Source organism: Ornithorhynchus anatinus, chromosome 20 (genome assembly GCF_004115215.2).
Source record: "Ornithorhynchus anatinus isolate Pmale09 chromosome 20, mOrnAna1.pri.v4, whole genome shotgun sequence".
In the NCBI taxonomy this organism is placed as follows: domain Eukaryota; kingdom Metazoa; phylum Chordata; class Mammalia; order Monotremata; family Ornithorhynchidae; genus Ornithorhynchus; species Ornithorhynchus anatinus.
Window position 1 is genome coordinate 12,808,734 of NC_041747.1, and position 16,272 is coordinate 12,825,005.

At 45.9% G+C, this 16,272-nt stretch overlaps 1 protein-coding gene across 2 annotated transcripts in view; it reads left to right on the forward strand.

Moving 5' to 3' along the window:
• Positions 1-16,272, forward strand: part of TUBGCP3 (tubulin gamma complex associated protein 3) — a 49,798-nt gene that overhangs the window by 18,242 nt on the left and 15,284 nt on the right. For both annotated transcript variants that reach the window (XM_029048159.1, XM_029048160.2), the window contains exons 7-13: positions 2,214-2,332; positions 2,978-3,103; positions 9,735-9,803; positions 10,713-10,845; positions 12,071-12,237; positions 14,878-14,988; positions 15,543-15,651. In XM_029048159.1, the coding sequence (XP_028903992.1) occupies positions 2,214-2,332; positions 2,978-3,103; positions 9,735-9,803; positions 10,713-10,845; positions 12,071-12,237; positions 14,878-14,988; positions 15,543-15,651 (834 nt within the window). The remainder of the gene's footprint in view (positions 1-2,213; positions 2,333-2,977; positions 3,104-9,734; positions 9,804-10,712; positions 10,846-12,070; positions 12,238-14,877; positions 14,989-15,542; positions 15,652-16,272) is intronic.

A 16,272-nucleotide genomic window follows, 5' to 3' on the forward strand; every position in this document is an offset into this window, starting at 1 on the left:
CCTAGCGGTGGACAACCAAAAAACAGGAACCGTTGAGGGGTAGGCCTCTTCTCTAAAATATCAGAAAAAAATGAAAGCGTTCTTTTTTTTCCCCCCCTTTGAAAGAATCCCGGCCCCCCTAGAGCCCGCAGAGAAGGAAAGGACCCCTGACTCTCCCCCTCACCCAAAGAAAACCAGGATGGTGGCCCCATTCCATCCCAGGATAAGGGAATTCTCCACAGGAATGTTCCAGAAACTCTCTCCATCAGTCACAGAGAACCTCAGCTAAATTTCTGCCCACTCTAGAGAACGATGGATTCTTTCGAGACTGGGTGTTGGAGGAGGGGAACGCCAGGACCCAAATCCCAATCAATGACTGCGGTTCCTTCCCGAACCCCTCCTCCAAAGCCGTAGACCAGTCCTCCTGCCAAGTTTCCCATTTCAAAGCCAAAATGTGCCCAGTAGACAGCTTTTGTATACTTTGCTGAATTACAACATAAACGGTGGGCCAGAAGTGACCTGGTCTTGATAAAGAACTTCCACCGAAGCTGGCCTGGATTCAGTCATTCTTTCATTCGTTCATTCATTCATTTAATCATAATAATAATTCTGGTATTCGTTATGTGCTTATTATATGCCAGCCACTGTTCTAAGCTCTGAGGTAGCTAGGAGATAATTGGGTTGGACACAGTCCCCGTCCCAAACAAGGCTCACAGTCTTAATCCCCATTTTACAGATGAGGGAACTGAGGCACAGAGGAGTGAAGTGACTTGCCGAGGTCACACAGCAGACAAGTGGCAGAGCTGGGATTGGAACCCATGACTTTCTGACTCCCAGAGTCACTTCTCAGCTTCGTATTTACTGAGTGCTTACTGTGTGCAGAGCACTGTGCTAACACTTGAAGGAGTACAGTAGAATAATAGACACATTCCCTGCCCACAACGAGCTTACAGTGTAGACAGGGAGATAGACAATTAATCGAAATAAAATAAATGACAGATATGGACATAGGTGCTGTGGGGCTTGGGCCTCGGGGGTGATGAATGAAGGGAGGAAGTCAGGGTGACCCAGTAAGGAGAGGGAGAATAGGAAAGGAGGGCTAGGGGAGGCCTTTCGGAGAAGACGTGCCCTCAAAAAGGCTTTGAAGGGGGAGAGGGCCGTTATCTGTCAGATTTGAGGAGGGAGGGCGTTCCAGGCCAGAGGTCGGACGTGGGCGAGAGGACGGAATTCAGGAACCTTCTAACTCCTGGGGATGAAGGACTGTAAAAATATAATAGCCTACGTCATTGCCGTTATACTTTGGATGAGGCAAGAAGCCTGCCTAAGTCCGTTCTGCCCGATAGAATAGAATCCCATATCAAGGACAGAGAATGCCCGTTTGGCACGGGCATGCAGACCAGCATTTAAGATGATCCGATCGGAAGGGGAAATCTTAAAAACTACTTTCTCCCCAAGCTCTGCCCCGGGGGCTGCCATTACAGAGATTGATCCTAAGGCAGAAAACCACCCACCAATAACCACCACGGATCGACTGGTGAAAATTGGAGAAGCAGTGTGGCCTAGCGGGTAGAGCGCGGGCCTGGGTTCTGATCCTGGCTCCCCCGTTTGTCTGCTGCGTGGTCTTGGGCAAGTCCCTTCACTTCGCCTCAGTTACCTCATCTATAAAATCGGGGTGAAGGCTGTGAGCCCCCGTGTGTCCAACCTGATTAGCTTGTATCTACCCCAGTGCTTAATTCAGTGCCTGGCACATAGTGAGCACTTAACATATACCATAAAAAATAAAAATCACAATCAAGACCGTGCAAAATATTTTCTCTTCATAGGGTTCTCATTGGAACATTGGATTGTAGGTCATAGTGATCCCTGTAACTATATTCCAAACTGTCTTTTAGAACAGTTGGAAGTTTTTGTGCTTTTCTCCCATTTTTATTATTTAAATTCCTCTAATTTTTCTCAGCTATGTAGTGTTTCCAGCCTTTTTCAAGGAATAAAATGTGTTGATTCAAACTTGCAAGTCCCCATTTTATTGTAGTATTTTTTTTACTCCCTCTGCTACAACAGCCATGATTATATCCAAGCGAAGCGCCTCCTTTTTTTTCCCCTAATTATGGAGGTGTACGTGGCCCCTTCGAGGGATGTTTGGAAAAACAGAATTCAATGCAGATCTTCTAAAAGTTAACCTCTCGCAAGTCTCACTTGAAAAAAAAATGCACTTTGCTAATGTTCCATTTAAGGTGCCGTGGAGATAACGGAGGCGTCCCTTGTAAGAGATATTTTATACGTCTTCCAGGGGATAGACGGCAAGAGCATCAAAATGTGCAATTTAGAAAATTGCTACAAAGTGCAAGCAAAGGTAAGAGTAAAACACAATAGCGTTTGAACTTTCAAGCCTGTCTGCCTATCTGCATGTTCTCTTCTGTGTGGGGAGCTGTAAGGAATTGGGTGGTGTGGGGGGAGCTGATATTTGGGGGGTGAAAGATTGACCCCAATAATTCTTTAATCAATCCATCAATCAATGGTGTTTATTGAGCACTTACTCTGTGCAGAGCACTGTTTTATTCACTCATTGTCGTGTTTATTGAGCTCTTACTGTGTGCAGAGCGTTGTACTAGTCACTCAATCTTAGTTATTGAATGCTTACTGTGTGCACTGTTCTATTCACTCATTCTGTCGTATTTATTGAGGGCTTACTGTGTGCAGAGCACTGTACTAAGCGCTTAGGACTTGGTAGAGTACACCGTGGTCTAGCGGAAAGAACCCGGGCCTGGGAGTCAGGGGACCTGGGTTTTAATCTTGTCCGTAATCTCATCGGCCTCCTCTCTTTCCATGTTCAGTGGCGATCCTTAAGTTGTATCACCAGTCTGGTATCGAAACAGAACGTTCCTCTTTTGATGCAACTTTTCTGAGAAGTCATGTTAACGTTTTCCAAAAGCCGTATCAGAGCGCAATGCGAAATCTCGGACTTGGCTCCTAACGGTTGCCCTTTCGACTTTCCCAGGCAAGCCTAACCAGATCCCTGCGGGATACGACCGTCAGGCTGGTGGAGCTAGGATGGCTGCATAATAAAATCCGCAAATACACGGACCAGAGGAGCTTAGACCGGGCCTTCGGACTTGTCGGTCAGGTACGGATGCTTCCACCCTGGGGGCTTAGGCCTTTGTTTAGCTTCGGGCAAGACCCTCCCAGAGCTTGGGGAAGCTGCGAAGAGCGTTGGAGGGACTCGGAACGTTTTCGATAGCACGATCTCGTACGGTGCAGAGTGGAAAAGACTGATTTTGAATGTCCTTTGAATTCCCAGAAAACGCAACGTCGTCCTCTTCTGTGGCGATGTCCACGGCGCGGGTCGATCGCCTTGCTTTTTCGCCTGGTTTGGCAGTCGTGACGGCGAATCGCCGGTATTTGACCACTTCTAATAATCGGCAGTAAAGGTTCCTCACCTTCAGGACCCGAATAGTCAACAGGGTTCGTGGAGCCGATTTGGATCCACCGATAATAAGTTTGTGGTCCTCTACCCAAAATCGTGGCGTATCGAGTTCTCGTATGATGTTTCTAAGTGTGTGTGGCATGATGGAAGATGGAACCTCCCCTACTTAAAGCCGTATATCGCTCACGTATCATTTCATGAGAGGGACGGTTAGGCCCTTTGTTCCCGACAGCCTCGCCAGTGCAGATCAACTTTCCGAGACTCCTTGGCGATATTTATTTCCCGTATTCTCAACAGACTTTGCCCAGTGTGTAATAGTGCTCACGATGAGTTAACGGAACAACTGCTTCGTCAATAAATTCAAAAAACAGATGGGTCTGGTGGCAAGAGCACGGGCCCGGGAGTCAGAAGACCTGGGTTCTAGGCCTGGCTCTGCCACTTGGCTGCTCTTTGTACTTGGCTTCTTTGTAACTCATTTTCCTCATTTCTAAAATGGGGATTAAATGCTTATTCTCCTTCCCCCTTAGACCGGGAGCCCCCCCGTGGGACGGGGACTGTGTCCGACCCGATTTTTCTGAATCAACCCCAGTGCTTGTCACATAGTCGTATTTATTGAGCACTTACTGTGTGCAGAGCACTCTACTTAAGCGCTTGAGAGAGCACAGTATAACAGTGAACGGACATATTCCGCACCCCCAACGAGCTTGTGGTCTAGTGGGGAGAAATAAGTGCTTATGGATACCACAATTACTATCATTATTCTGTATCCTGTGCTTTATGTGCACATAGAAAGAGGCTGTATTTTTGGACGTCAAGATATCACCCTTCGAGCAATCGCAGAACTGCTTAGCTGCTTAAAGGAGAGTTGTCCGGGTGCCCCCATGTGAGCTGTTGGGTTTACGAGGTTTATTTATTTTTTTTTAATGTTATTTTGTTCTGGCTGTGGCACCCAGGATTCTGACTAATGTTGATGTGTGCACAGAGCGAGACATTGCCTAGAGGCCTGACAACTGGGCCTCGGTGGCCAGTGGTTCGTCCTTTGCGTGGAATCTTTATGACAGCCTGAAGTCACTCAATCTGGGAATCGATGTTAGTTTCCCCAACAGCTTCGTTTTACAGAAGAACAAAGAGCAGGGCCGAGCCAAACCGTGGCATTAAAGCAATGTATATTTTGTTCAGACGGAATGGTTCTGTGTTCTGCAGTTGGCGTTAAGAGCCGATTTTATAATAGGCAAGTTAATTGCTTTGCAGTCCCTCATTACTAGAAAGGCAGTAATGGGATAGGTAAACGGAGAAATCATTACGTTCTTAGGAGTGTACTTCCCAAAAGCCTTAGTTTTTAAACGGGTTTTATAAAAAAGAGCTTGCCTCTTTCAGTATTGGCGGTCACTTCTCTGCAGTTTATCTTCTGGCACCGAGTCTGTCTCTGAGCAGATTTGGGAGTAATCGGTATCCCATTCATTGAAGCCAGGGTTTCCTCAGCCACGGTAGAGTCGGGACTCGAACGGCCCGTGGAGGTGCAATTTTTTTTGGCACTCAGACCTTCGAGAGGGGACCAAAAACTGCTCCGTGTATGCGGAGATGCCTCGGTTTGGTTTCACCGAGCGCGCACAGCATCTCCGGCACGACCCGAAGTAAAACATGGCGATACCCTTAAACCCTTGGGCCATTTGGACCAGGGTGGGGGAAGGAGGGAAGGGGACCATGACGTAGATCTTGTGTCATACACGTCGCCCGTACTGCCCGGCTTAAGGCCGTCACAGCAGACTTGGGAGTCGGGTCAAGATCTGGTTCCGATCCACCCTGCGGAATTAATTGGAGGCTGGACAAGAGGGATGTGGAGTCATCTCCGTGGTGGGGGCTTTGTAATTTTCACGGGAATCACATTTTAACAATGGTACCTGATTCAAGTAGATCAGATATTAGCCTCAACTCTAATGGAAACTAAATGTAAGTAATGCTGGGGATTTGCCTCCCTTTGAACAAAGAACCGAAGCGTGACCTGAAATCTGTAACTAGTATAAAAGCCAAATTCAGGAAGGGGACCGAGAATAATCACAATAATGATAATGATGGTATTTGTTAAGGGCTTACTATGCGCCAAGCACTTTTCTAAGCGCTGGGGTAGATACAAGGTAATCAGGTTGTCCCATGTGGGGGACTCAGTCTTAATCCCCATTTTACAGATGAGGGAACTGAGGCACAGAAGTAAAGTGACTTGCTTAAAGTTGCACACTCAGAAGTGGCGGAGCCGGGATTAGAACCCACGTCCTCTGACTCCCAAGCCTGTGCTCTTTCCACTAACCCACGCTGCTTCTCAGAAAGCCAGGTAAAAAAGTAAAAGTCAGTCAGTCGTAGTTATTGAGCCCTTACTGTGGGCAGAGCACTGTACTAAGCGCCTGGGAGAGAATACTACAAAAATACCAGACCCATTCCTTGTCCAGTCTAGAGAGGGAGACAGGCATTAATATAAATAAATTACAGATATGGACATAAGTGCCGAGGAGGAGGGTGAGGCGAATCAGTGGCTCATCAAACTCAGGGAAGGAGTTTCCACATTCTCTCTCCGAGTTCTGCTGAAGTCAGAATCTAATAGACATTCCCTTCTAGACTGAATCACTTAGGATCTTACTCCACACTTTTAAAAGATGGTGGTTCTCCTGATCCTCCCACTTATCTGCTAAAGGAGCAAAGAAGAAGAAATGGAAACGGTTACAATTTAGCATTAGCTAAGCCTCCTCTTCATTCCATCTGCCTCTCGATGTGTTTCTTGGGCTCTTCCCTTTCTAATTCTTCAAGGGAAGGAGAGGCGTGGAAGCAGGATTCTTTTTTTGCATTTAATTTTATTTATCAATGGTATTTATTCATTTGTATTTGTTACTATGTGCCAGGCACTGTTCTAGGCCCTGAACTAGATACGAGATAGGTTGGAAACAGTTCCTGTCCCACATGGGGCTCACAGTCTTAATCCCCATTTTAAAGATGAGGTAACTGAGGTACAGAGACGTTAAGTGGCCTAGTGGATAGAAACGGGCCTGGGAGTCAGATCTGGGTTCTAATCGTGGCTCCGCCACTTGTCTGCTTTGTGACCTCGGGCAAGTTACTTGACTTCTCTGTGCCTCAGTTACCTCATCTGTGAAACAGGGATTAAAACTGTGGGCTCTATGTGGGACAGGGACTGTGTCCAATGTGATTAGCTTATATCTACCCCCAGCGCTTGTGCTTGGCACAAAGTAATTGCTTAACCAACACTATTAAAAAAAAATAGTGACTTGCCCAAGTTCACACAGCAGACAAGTGGCAGAGCCAGGATTAGAACCTAGGTCCTCTGATTTCCAGACCCGAGCTCTTTCCACCAGGGCGTCCCGCTTACGTTACCAGTTCTGTCCATATTATTCAGCTGGCTATAGGACAGTCTCACATTTGTCTGCTGTGTGACCTTGGATAAGTCACTTGACGTCTGTGCTTCAGGTATCTCATCTGTAAAATGGAGATTGAGACTGGGAGCCCCACGTGGGACAGGGACTGCGTCCAAGCCGATTTGCTCGTATCCTCGTCAGTGCTTACTACAGTGCCCGGCTCAGAGTAAACGCGAAACAAATACCTTAATAATTATTATTTTTAGTAGCCATGACACTTGAAACAGTTCCATCTAATTGGGAAAACTTACAGGAGTCCGTTCCACCCGCTTGCTCCCCACGAAACTCAACTAGTTGTTCAAAGATTACCCTGAGTTCAGTTTAATTATTGTAGTGAATATTTACTTAGCGTGTTCGGAAATCCACGCGTGGCAGAGGGGAGATAGTAAAACCTCACTCCAGTCGAATCCAGTAAGAACAGTGTTTGGAAAAAATTACACTCTCTATTTTAGTGAATTTGCCAATTGGGTTTATTTTCAGTAGTGAAAAGGAAGGCAGACCTTCTGTAGCTTCATTTAACTTGATTAGCCCAGTGATTTTCTAAATATATTTTGAAAACATTTCAATCAATGACAACTATAAATAGATGATCAAGTTACCTAAATATCTGCTCTAAGTCAAAAGTGGAAATGAATTTTGAGAATGTAATTCAGGCCCCGTGGCGTCAGTTCGTTTGACTCGGCATGCTAGTCTAAGTGAATGCGAAAACAACTACTTAGGAAGTGATTTCCTATTTCCTTTGAACCATTTTGCTTACAGAAGGTGATGAAAATTTGGCCTTAAATGCGAGCTAAAAACAAGATCTTGGGCAGGTCACTTAACTTCCCTGGGCCTCAGTTACCTCATCCGGGGTGAGTATCAAAACTCGTTGAGAAGCAGCCTGGCCTAGGGGAAAGAGCACGGGCCTGGGAGTCAGAGGACCTCGGTTCTAATCCCGTCTTTGCCGCTTGCCTGCTGGATGACCTTGGGCCAGTCCTTTTCCTCTGAGTGTTACCTCACCTGTAAAATGGGGATTAAAGTCGTGAGCCCCACGTGGGACACGGACTGTGTCTGACCAGATTAGCTTGTATCTACCCCAGCGCTTAGTACAGTGACCTAGCGTATAGTAAGCATTTAACAATTAAAGAAAAAAAAGAAGCCATCCGGAGGACGGTGAGGAGACGTTTCAGGAGTTAAGGTTGGAGATGACCTGATTGTTTAGGAACAATGAAACAGCAAGACTGGAAGATGATAATAATGAATAATTATGGTATTTGTTAAGCACTTACTATGCGACAGGCACCGTTCTAAGCGATGGGGTGGATACAAGCAGATCGGGTTGGACACAGTCGCTGTCCCACGTGGGGCTCACACTCTCAATTCCCATTGTTTCAGATGAGGTAACTCAGGCCCAGAGAAGTGAGGTGACTTGCCCAAGGTCTCGCAGCAGACGAGGAATGGAGCCGTGATTAGAATCCATGACGGCGGTGTGGTTGTTGGGGACAGTTGGGAAAAAAAGTCTCGTGTCAGAAGGCAGCCTCTTCGAGATGGCGTGCGTTTCGTGTGGCGAAAGGAAAAGATGAGATTATTTAAATCGGGAGCTCTGTCTTCACCAGGTTGAGTTTAAGGTGGTAGTGAGTTCCTTGGAGAAATAGAGAGGAAATCAGTCACTGGGATTTATTGAGCATTTGCTGGGGGTAAAACACAAATACTAAGTTGTTGGGAGAGTTCAGTGCGCTAGGGTTGCCCTGAAGGAGCTTGCAATCTAGTGAACACTAAGGAAAAGAGAGGTGAAAGGTTGGGAGAGTACAATGCAGCGGAGTTGGTGGACACGTTCCCTAGTCTAGGTTAAAGAGGTGATCGTTAAAACCGAGCCAGAGAGGCAAGGCAGGGGAGCCCCAGATCGGTAGGGAATAGGCCAGATCAATCAAGCAATCCATCAGTGGTATTTATTGAGCGTTTGCTATGGGCAGAGCACTCTACTAAGCGCTCGGGAGAGAAAGCTTAACCGAATCAGCAGACAGGTTCCTTGCCCAGATGAGCTCATCGTGGGCAGGGAATGTGTCTGTTTATTCTTATATCGTACTCTCTTAAGCGCCTAGTACGGGGCTCTGCACGCAGTAAGTGCTCAATAAATACGAGTCAATGAATGAGTAAGAGATGAAGGAACCGCTCCCCGAAATGTCTCAAAAACATCAATGAAAGAGGAAGCGGAAATCACAGGAGCTCAACCGCGCCCCCCCGCGTGGGACGGGGACCGTGTCTAACCCCATTTATTTGTATCCACCCCAGTGCGTAGTACAGCACCTGGCACATAGTGAGCGCTTAAGAAATACCATTACTGTTATCGTTATTATTAGATTTGGGAACGGAATTGCTTATCGAAGATGAACCCAAGTGCCAGGTTGAGTCTTCAGGGTTACAACCAAGCACCTCCTGAAGCCAGCCCGCCTTGCTTCCTCTCCCTTCCCTCCCACCACTCCGGACCACCCCGAGCTATTCCTGATGTTGCTCTGGACCGAGAGAGAGTCTGGTCCATCCCTGCCTGTTTCTAGGGCAGAGTCTGCGTGCAGGAAGCATCCTCCGGTGCCGCTGGTCTGCCTTTTTGCCCGATGCCAGGGCCGACGAGCAGTGGCTCAGTGCCTCTAGGCACTATACACGCTGCCCGTACTCTCCAACAGGGCGTGGGATTGGCCGATCTCCCCACCACCCCAAAGAGCATCGCACATCTGTTCCAACAAAGTTGCCAAGGCGAGAGATGCAAGGAGTTACAGCTCAGAGAAAGACGATCGTGGAGCGTCAGATTGGCCCTTTTTCCCCACCTTCTTATGAGGCTCAACGTTTTATGATGGGAGGTTATTCGTCTGGGGAATTGTATCTCGTGTAAAAGACGATCCCTTGGTTTTCACGAAACTGATTTTTTTCTCTTACAGAGTTTTTGCGCTGCTTTACACCAAGAACTCAAAGAGTACTATAGGCTGCTCTCTGTTTTGCACTCTCAGGTAATCAACCGGTCAGTCCTCTTCATTGAGCCCTTACTGTGCGCAGAACACTGAACAAAATGCTTGGGAGGGTACAATGCAACAAAGCCGGTACACAAGTTCCCTGCCTACAAGGAGGTAGTTGATGACGTAGATTTTAAGGGCCTCTTGTTTCTCAACGGTTACTTTTTAAACGTTGGATACCTTGCACATACGTAGAATGTTCTGTATTTAGCCTGTCACCGAAAAATTAGTCTTTTCCAAGGAAGAACTTGGTCGATAAAGCCATGGGGGGGGATTGGAGCTAGGAAACGCACGTCCTCTGTATCTTGGTTAGTCCCTGAGTCCAATCCTTCTGAGAGGGGAATGCTGTTCACATTTTGGAGCTACTTGGGGCCATCTGCGGCCTCCTGAACACCCCTTAAAAACGAATCATTCCTTGGCGGCCTGAACTCCCAGTCTAGAGAGTTCGGAGCCTGGGCCCAGAAGTCAGAGGACCTGGTTTCTGATCCTAGCATTGCCATTTGCCTGCTGGGTGAGCGTGGATGAGTCGCCTGACTTCTCTGGGCATCGGCTTCCCCATCCGGAAAGTGGAGATCAAATAGGCCTTCTCCCTCCCCCTTAGACTGAGCCACAGGTGGGAAGGGACAGAATGGGATCGGATTATCTTGTATGTCATCTCGTCTTTTGCCGTCGAGTTCCTCTCGTATGTACCCTGATGCTCGTTACAGTGGTTGGCACATAGTACGCGCTTAAAGAGTGCTACAATTCTTATCATCATTGTCGTAGGTATCGATGTCCCCCTAAAAAATACCGTCTTGTCTTCTTTCACTACGGCGGTGAGTTTACTTCTAAGTAAAACCTGAGGTCGCGGCGGATTTGCTCTGGGAGTGTTCGCTTGAATATTTTTCTTTCCCTTTCTCTTTTTAGCTACAGCTTGAGGACGATCAAGGTGTCAATCTGGGACTCGAAAGTAGCTTAACCCTCCGCCGTCTCCTAGTCTGGACTTACGACCCCAAGATAAGGCTGAAAACACTGGCGGCGCTGGTCGATCACTGTCAAGGTGCTTTTGCATTTTGCCATTTACGTTTACGCACGTTCTTATATTTCACAACCCCTACACTCCTCAAATTCCGATTATGAGGGTTAGGCGTGTATTCAGATTGCAGGGGGTGCTTGGAATCTCTACCTCTGACCCGGTTTATTGGGCTCGCAGAAAGGAATCTGAGCTAGCAGTCCATAGTGGTTTTAGGTAACTGCTAGAGTACATTTATACAACTTAGAAATGCATGTACTAAATTGTAGAAAAACGGAAGGATTTGTTGAGGTTGCAAGATTTTTGCCAGAACATTTCACGTTTTAAACTGTCCCCGACAGAGGAAAATCTGTCTCTCAGAGGCTTTCAGATCAACCAGTCATTTCAATGACATGGAGGCCTTTCCTGATTAAGCCCTCCTCTCCTCTTCTCCCACTGCCTCCTGCATCACCTTGACTTGCTCCCTCTATTCATTCCCTCTCCCAATCCCACAGCACTTACGTCCCTATCCGTCATTTATTTATTCCTGTGTCTGTCTCCCCCTCTAGACTGTAAGCTCATTGTGGAGAGGGAGTGTGCCTGTTTCTTGTTATTTGGTACTCTCCCAAGCACTTAGTACAGGGTTCTGCTCACAGTAAAGGCTCAATAAATACGACCGAGTGAATGAAAAATACGATTGAACGAATGAATGAATTTGTGAACCACTTTATTGTAAGATTTTATCATTTAAAAAAAAAATTTTGTCCCCAGAGGCGAAGCCAATATAAATATGTAAATACTTGTGCATATATGCACATATCTATAATTCTATTTATATTAATGCCTGTTTACTTGTTTTCATGTGTGTGTGTATATATATATCTATATATATCTATAGTTCTATTTTATTAATGCTACTGATGCCTGGTTAATTGTTTTTATGTCTGTCTCCCCGCTTCTCGACAGTGAGCCCATTGTGGGCAGGGACTGGCTCTCTTGGTTGCTCAATTTAACTTTCCAAGGGCTTAGTATAGCGGTCGGCATACAGTAAGCGCTCAATAAATGCAATTGAATGAATATATAGAAGTAGAAAATAAGCCCCACCAGTCTTTACAGTGTTTTGCAAAGGGATGAAAAGTTAGTAACCAAAGTATAAAATAATTGATTCCGTTAATTTCACCATTTTCTAGCGATCGAGTATGTTCATTCAAGTTATCTCTTTTTGCCTCTTCTTCCATCTCCCTGTGTCTCCGCTCCTGTTTCCTTTTGTCAGGAAGGAAAGGGGGTGAATTGGCATCAGCTGTGCACGCTTACACTAAGACAGGCGATCCGTATATGAGATCCTTAGTGCAAAACATCCTTGGCCTTGTGGCTCATCCCGTTCTGAATTTCCTTTACCGTTGGATATACGATGGGGAGTTGGAAGACACGTACCATGAAGTAAGTGACGGATGATGGAATTTTAAGGCTTGTAATAATGATGATAATGATGGTGTTTGCTAAGCGCTTACTATGTGCCAGGCTCTGTACTAAGCTCTTGGGTGGGCCCAGGCAAATTGGGTTGGTTGTGGGGCTCGGTCGTAATCCCCATTTGACAGATGAGATAACAGAGGCCCAGAGAAGCGAAGAGAATTGCCCAAGGGCACACAGCAGATGAGCAGCGGATCTGGAATTAGAACCCATGGCCTTCTGACTCATTCATTCGCTTGTACTTATTGAGCACTTAGTGTGTGTAGAACATTGTACTAAGCGCTTGGGAGAATATAAAACAGCAGTAAACAATCACAGTCCCTGCCGACAACAAACTTAGAGCCTCAGGACAGATTCCCAGTTGTTCCTGTTGTCCCGATTTATATTTTGCAGGGTATTTGGGGCCGATTTTTGTGCAGCAGAAGATTTCAGTTGCCTTCTCTCTCTTTCCTCTCAGCTCAGTCCTTGAACGATAGTGGTCTATTTAAAATCCTCCTGTATAAGACCCAGCACGGCGTAGTGGATAGAGCCCGGGCCTGGGAGTCCGAAGGTCATGGGTTCTAATTCCGGCTCTGCCATTCGTCTGCTGTGTGACCTCGGGCAAATCACTTCTCTGGGCCTCAGTTGGCTCATCTGTCAAAAGGAGATTAAAACGGTGAGCCCCATGTGGGTCAGGGACTGGGTCCAACCTCATTACCTTGTATCTACCCCAGTGCTTAGAACAGTGTCAGGCACATAGTAAGCTTTTAACAAATACCATGTGAAAATATATATATATTTAGGTTGAACACACATATTAAGTAAATGCTGGTATCTAGAGGAAATGCATCAGACATCCCTCTGCCCATTCCTGGAAGCCTCCGTCAAAGTGGTGGTTTAGAGTTGCACATTTCAATCTGATTTGTTTAGATGTACTGTTTTTAGAAAATGGAACTAAGCTCGAAAAAAATCCATTTATTTGCTTGAGTGACCGCTGTGGTTCTGAATTTTCCCGGCTACGTTTAAAAAGAAGGAGCATTTCGTGGGTTTGTGTTAAATTTACTGTCTTTAATTGCCTATGAGATCATCACTGGTTCTATTACAGGATGAGGTGAATCGAAGCACCTGATATTTTTTTTTCCTTTTGCTGTTTTATCGATCATTTTGATTTACTGTATCATAGCTCCCGGCCCGGCTAAGTAATTTCGGTTTTGTAATTTTTATCGTTCGTATGTTTACCGGAAGATTCCTGCCGGTGCTTTGAGGCAAACTAAATTTGAAAATGCAGGATGGGGTTATTTCTTTGGAATGCTTTGCGATCTCCTTGACCTCCGCATACGCGTTGATCTTTGAAAATCAAAATGGGGTAGAGTTCACCAAGGGACGTTCTCAAATGAAGAAATCTCACGGAAAAGGTTTTATAACAGAGAGAGAACGTTTGCAAAATGGGGGGTGTTCTAGCTGGATTATTTTCCATGTCTTCTCCCCCCCAAGTGTTTTCTCACCAAGAGGCAAGCTTATTGGAAGGAATAGTGTGTCGATCAATGGTATCTATTGAGGTGCTTACTGTGTGCAGAGCACTGAACTAAACTCTTGGGGCGACCAGTATACTAGAGTTAATAATAGGCACCGTTCTCACCCAGAAGACGCTGAGAGTGTTAAAGTAGGCTAGGCTGTATGTCAGCGCACTGCATATGAAAGCCCTAATCAGAGAACTTTGGTAGATAAAATTTCCTTTTCAAAGGAAACAGTTCCATTTGAATTGCCATTAAAACATCTGTTTAATGTAGTAGTTTTACATATAAAGCCTCAGTGTAACCAGTGACCATACAGTCTATATAGTAATAGTAATGATGGCATTTGTTAAGCGCTTACTATGTGCCAAGCACTTTTCTAAGCACTGGAGAGATACAAGGTAATCAGGTTGTCCCACATGGGGCTCACAGTCTTCATCCCCATTTTACAGATGAGGTAACTGAGGCCCAGAGAAGTGAAGTGACTTGCCCAAAGTCACACAGCTGACAAGTGGCGGATCTGGGATTAGAACCCATGACCACTGACTCCCAAGCCCGGGCTCTTTCCACTGAGCCGCGTCTTTATGTGTTCTGAGTTTTTCCTCTCGTTTCAAAAGGCGATTAAGGCTAAGTTGCATTGATGTCGAGAGAATGATCGGTCATTAAGGAATACTGTGGGCCCATTGTTTGAATGTTGGTAGAGTCTTTCGAACATTTCAGAGGGAGAGTTATTCTTGCATTTCAGTTTTTTTGTTTCGGATCATCTAAGGGAGTTAGAGATAAAGTTGAGCTTGCAAGATTAGTTGTTGTTTGATCTTATGGTAGAAATGAATAAAAGACAATACCACACAGGTATCGCTTAAAACTAAACCGGTCGATGTATCTGATTAGTCTTCGGCGAAATGGTTCCTGAAGACTGTGGATAATAGCTTATTTATTCCTGAAATGGGATTGGGAGAAATTTGGTTCCTAAACAAAAGTGATTTCAATCCATTTGCCCACGTACTTATTAAATGGATTTTGCAGAAGTGATAGGTGTGTACTCGTGAGAGTTGGCTTGTGAACATATAAAATGATCAAATTTCTTGTTTCTCTAACTGAAGACTTCCCCCTTTAGTTCTTTGTAGCGTCGGATCCCACGGTTAAAATCGACCGACTGTGGCACGACAAATACACTCTGAGGAAATCAATGATCCCTTCCTTCATTACAACGGATCAGTCCAGAAAGGTACGGTCAGAAGGACCTTTTTTTTTTTTAGTGGTATTTAAGCGCTTACTGTGTGCCAGGCACTGTACCGGGTGCTGGGGTAGATACCCGCTGATCAGGTTGCCCCCAGTCCGAGCTCCCCATTTGTCAGCTGAGGTCCCTGAGGCCAGAGAAGGGAAGCGACTTGCCCAAAGCCACACCGCCCAGCGGCAGAGTCGGGATCCCAGGCCCAGGTTCTTTCCACTAGACCAAGTGTCCTCTGTCCTTTCAACTGTTTTGCTTGAAACAAGTAGCCCTTTGAGCAAGAGGAGGGTTTGAGTTGTGCTATTTTGGGGTTAAGCGTGAGCCAGAGTTTCAGCGTGGAACCAGCCCTCCGCCGGAAGTCTGTCAGCCAGGGAGTCCTCCAGTGACCAAAGTGAGGCTCCACCAGGCCCCCACCCCAGAATCCCACAGACGCTGCGGGGCGTATTCTTAATCCGTGAATTCACTCGAAGCGAAATGGACGGGTTGGCCCCGGTCGAGGGGACCGTCTCCTCATAAAGCATAACTCCAACTTTGTTTCGTCCTGCATTCAGGTACTCCTCATAGGGAAATCCATAAATTTCTTGCACCAGGTGTGTCACGACCAAACCCCAACAGCCAAGATGATAGCTGTCACAAAACCTGCAGAATCTCCAAAAGACGGTATGATGAACTCTGGCGTACAATTCTTAATCTGTTCGCTTTAGAACTGTCTCAACTAATGTTCCATTCCTTTGGAAGCCTCTGATGTTGAAAATCACGCTCTAGACTGGTCGCTGCCCTTTGAGAAGTCTCGTCATTCACGGCGTGTCGGTTTTTATATAAGAATTTTTGAAGGCAGTTTGATTAGTTGCCATATGTGTGTTTAAGCCAATCGTGGCTTTTGCAATGCCAATTTTGAGTATATTATTTTCGTTACCATAGTATACTGCATTAAGACACCAGTTTTTTATGACTGTTGTTTCTCTAAAACTACCTGTCTTCAGCCGGTTCTTACCCCAAGCCTGATTGATACTTTTCACTGTATCAATCCTTCATTACCATTGCACCAGAAAGGTGATGGTTAACGGTTTAAACCTCACCATTATCATAAGTTTACAGTTAGTTCCCTGTGAAATGCCAATGAACCACTGATGAGCGTGTGGAGTATACAGGGCTTTGCCAAGAATTTTCAACAGTCACTTTGCCTGTTTTTCTTTGAAATTCGGGCAGCATTCTCTTTGAGTGAAGTCACACCTATGGGTTGTTCACCCTTCCAACAAGCCCAGTTTCTAGCCAAAGAGA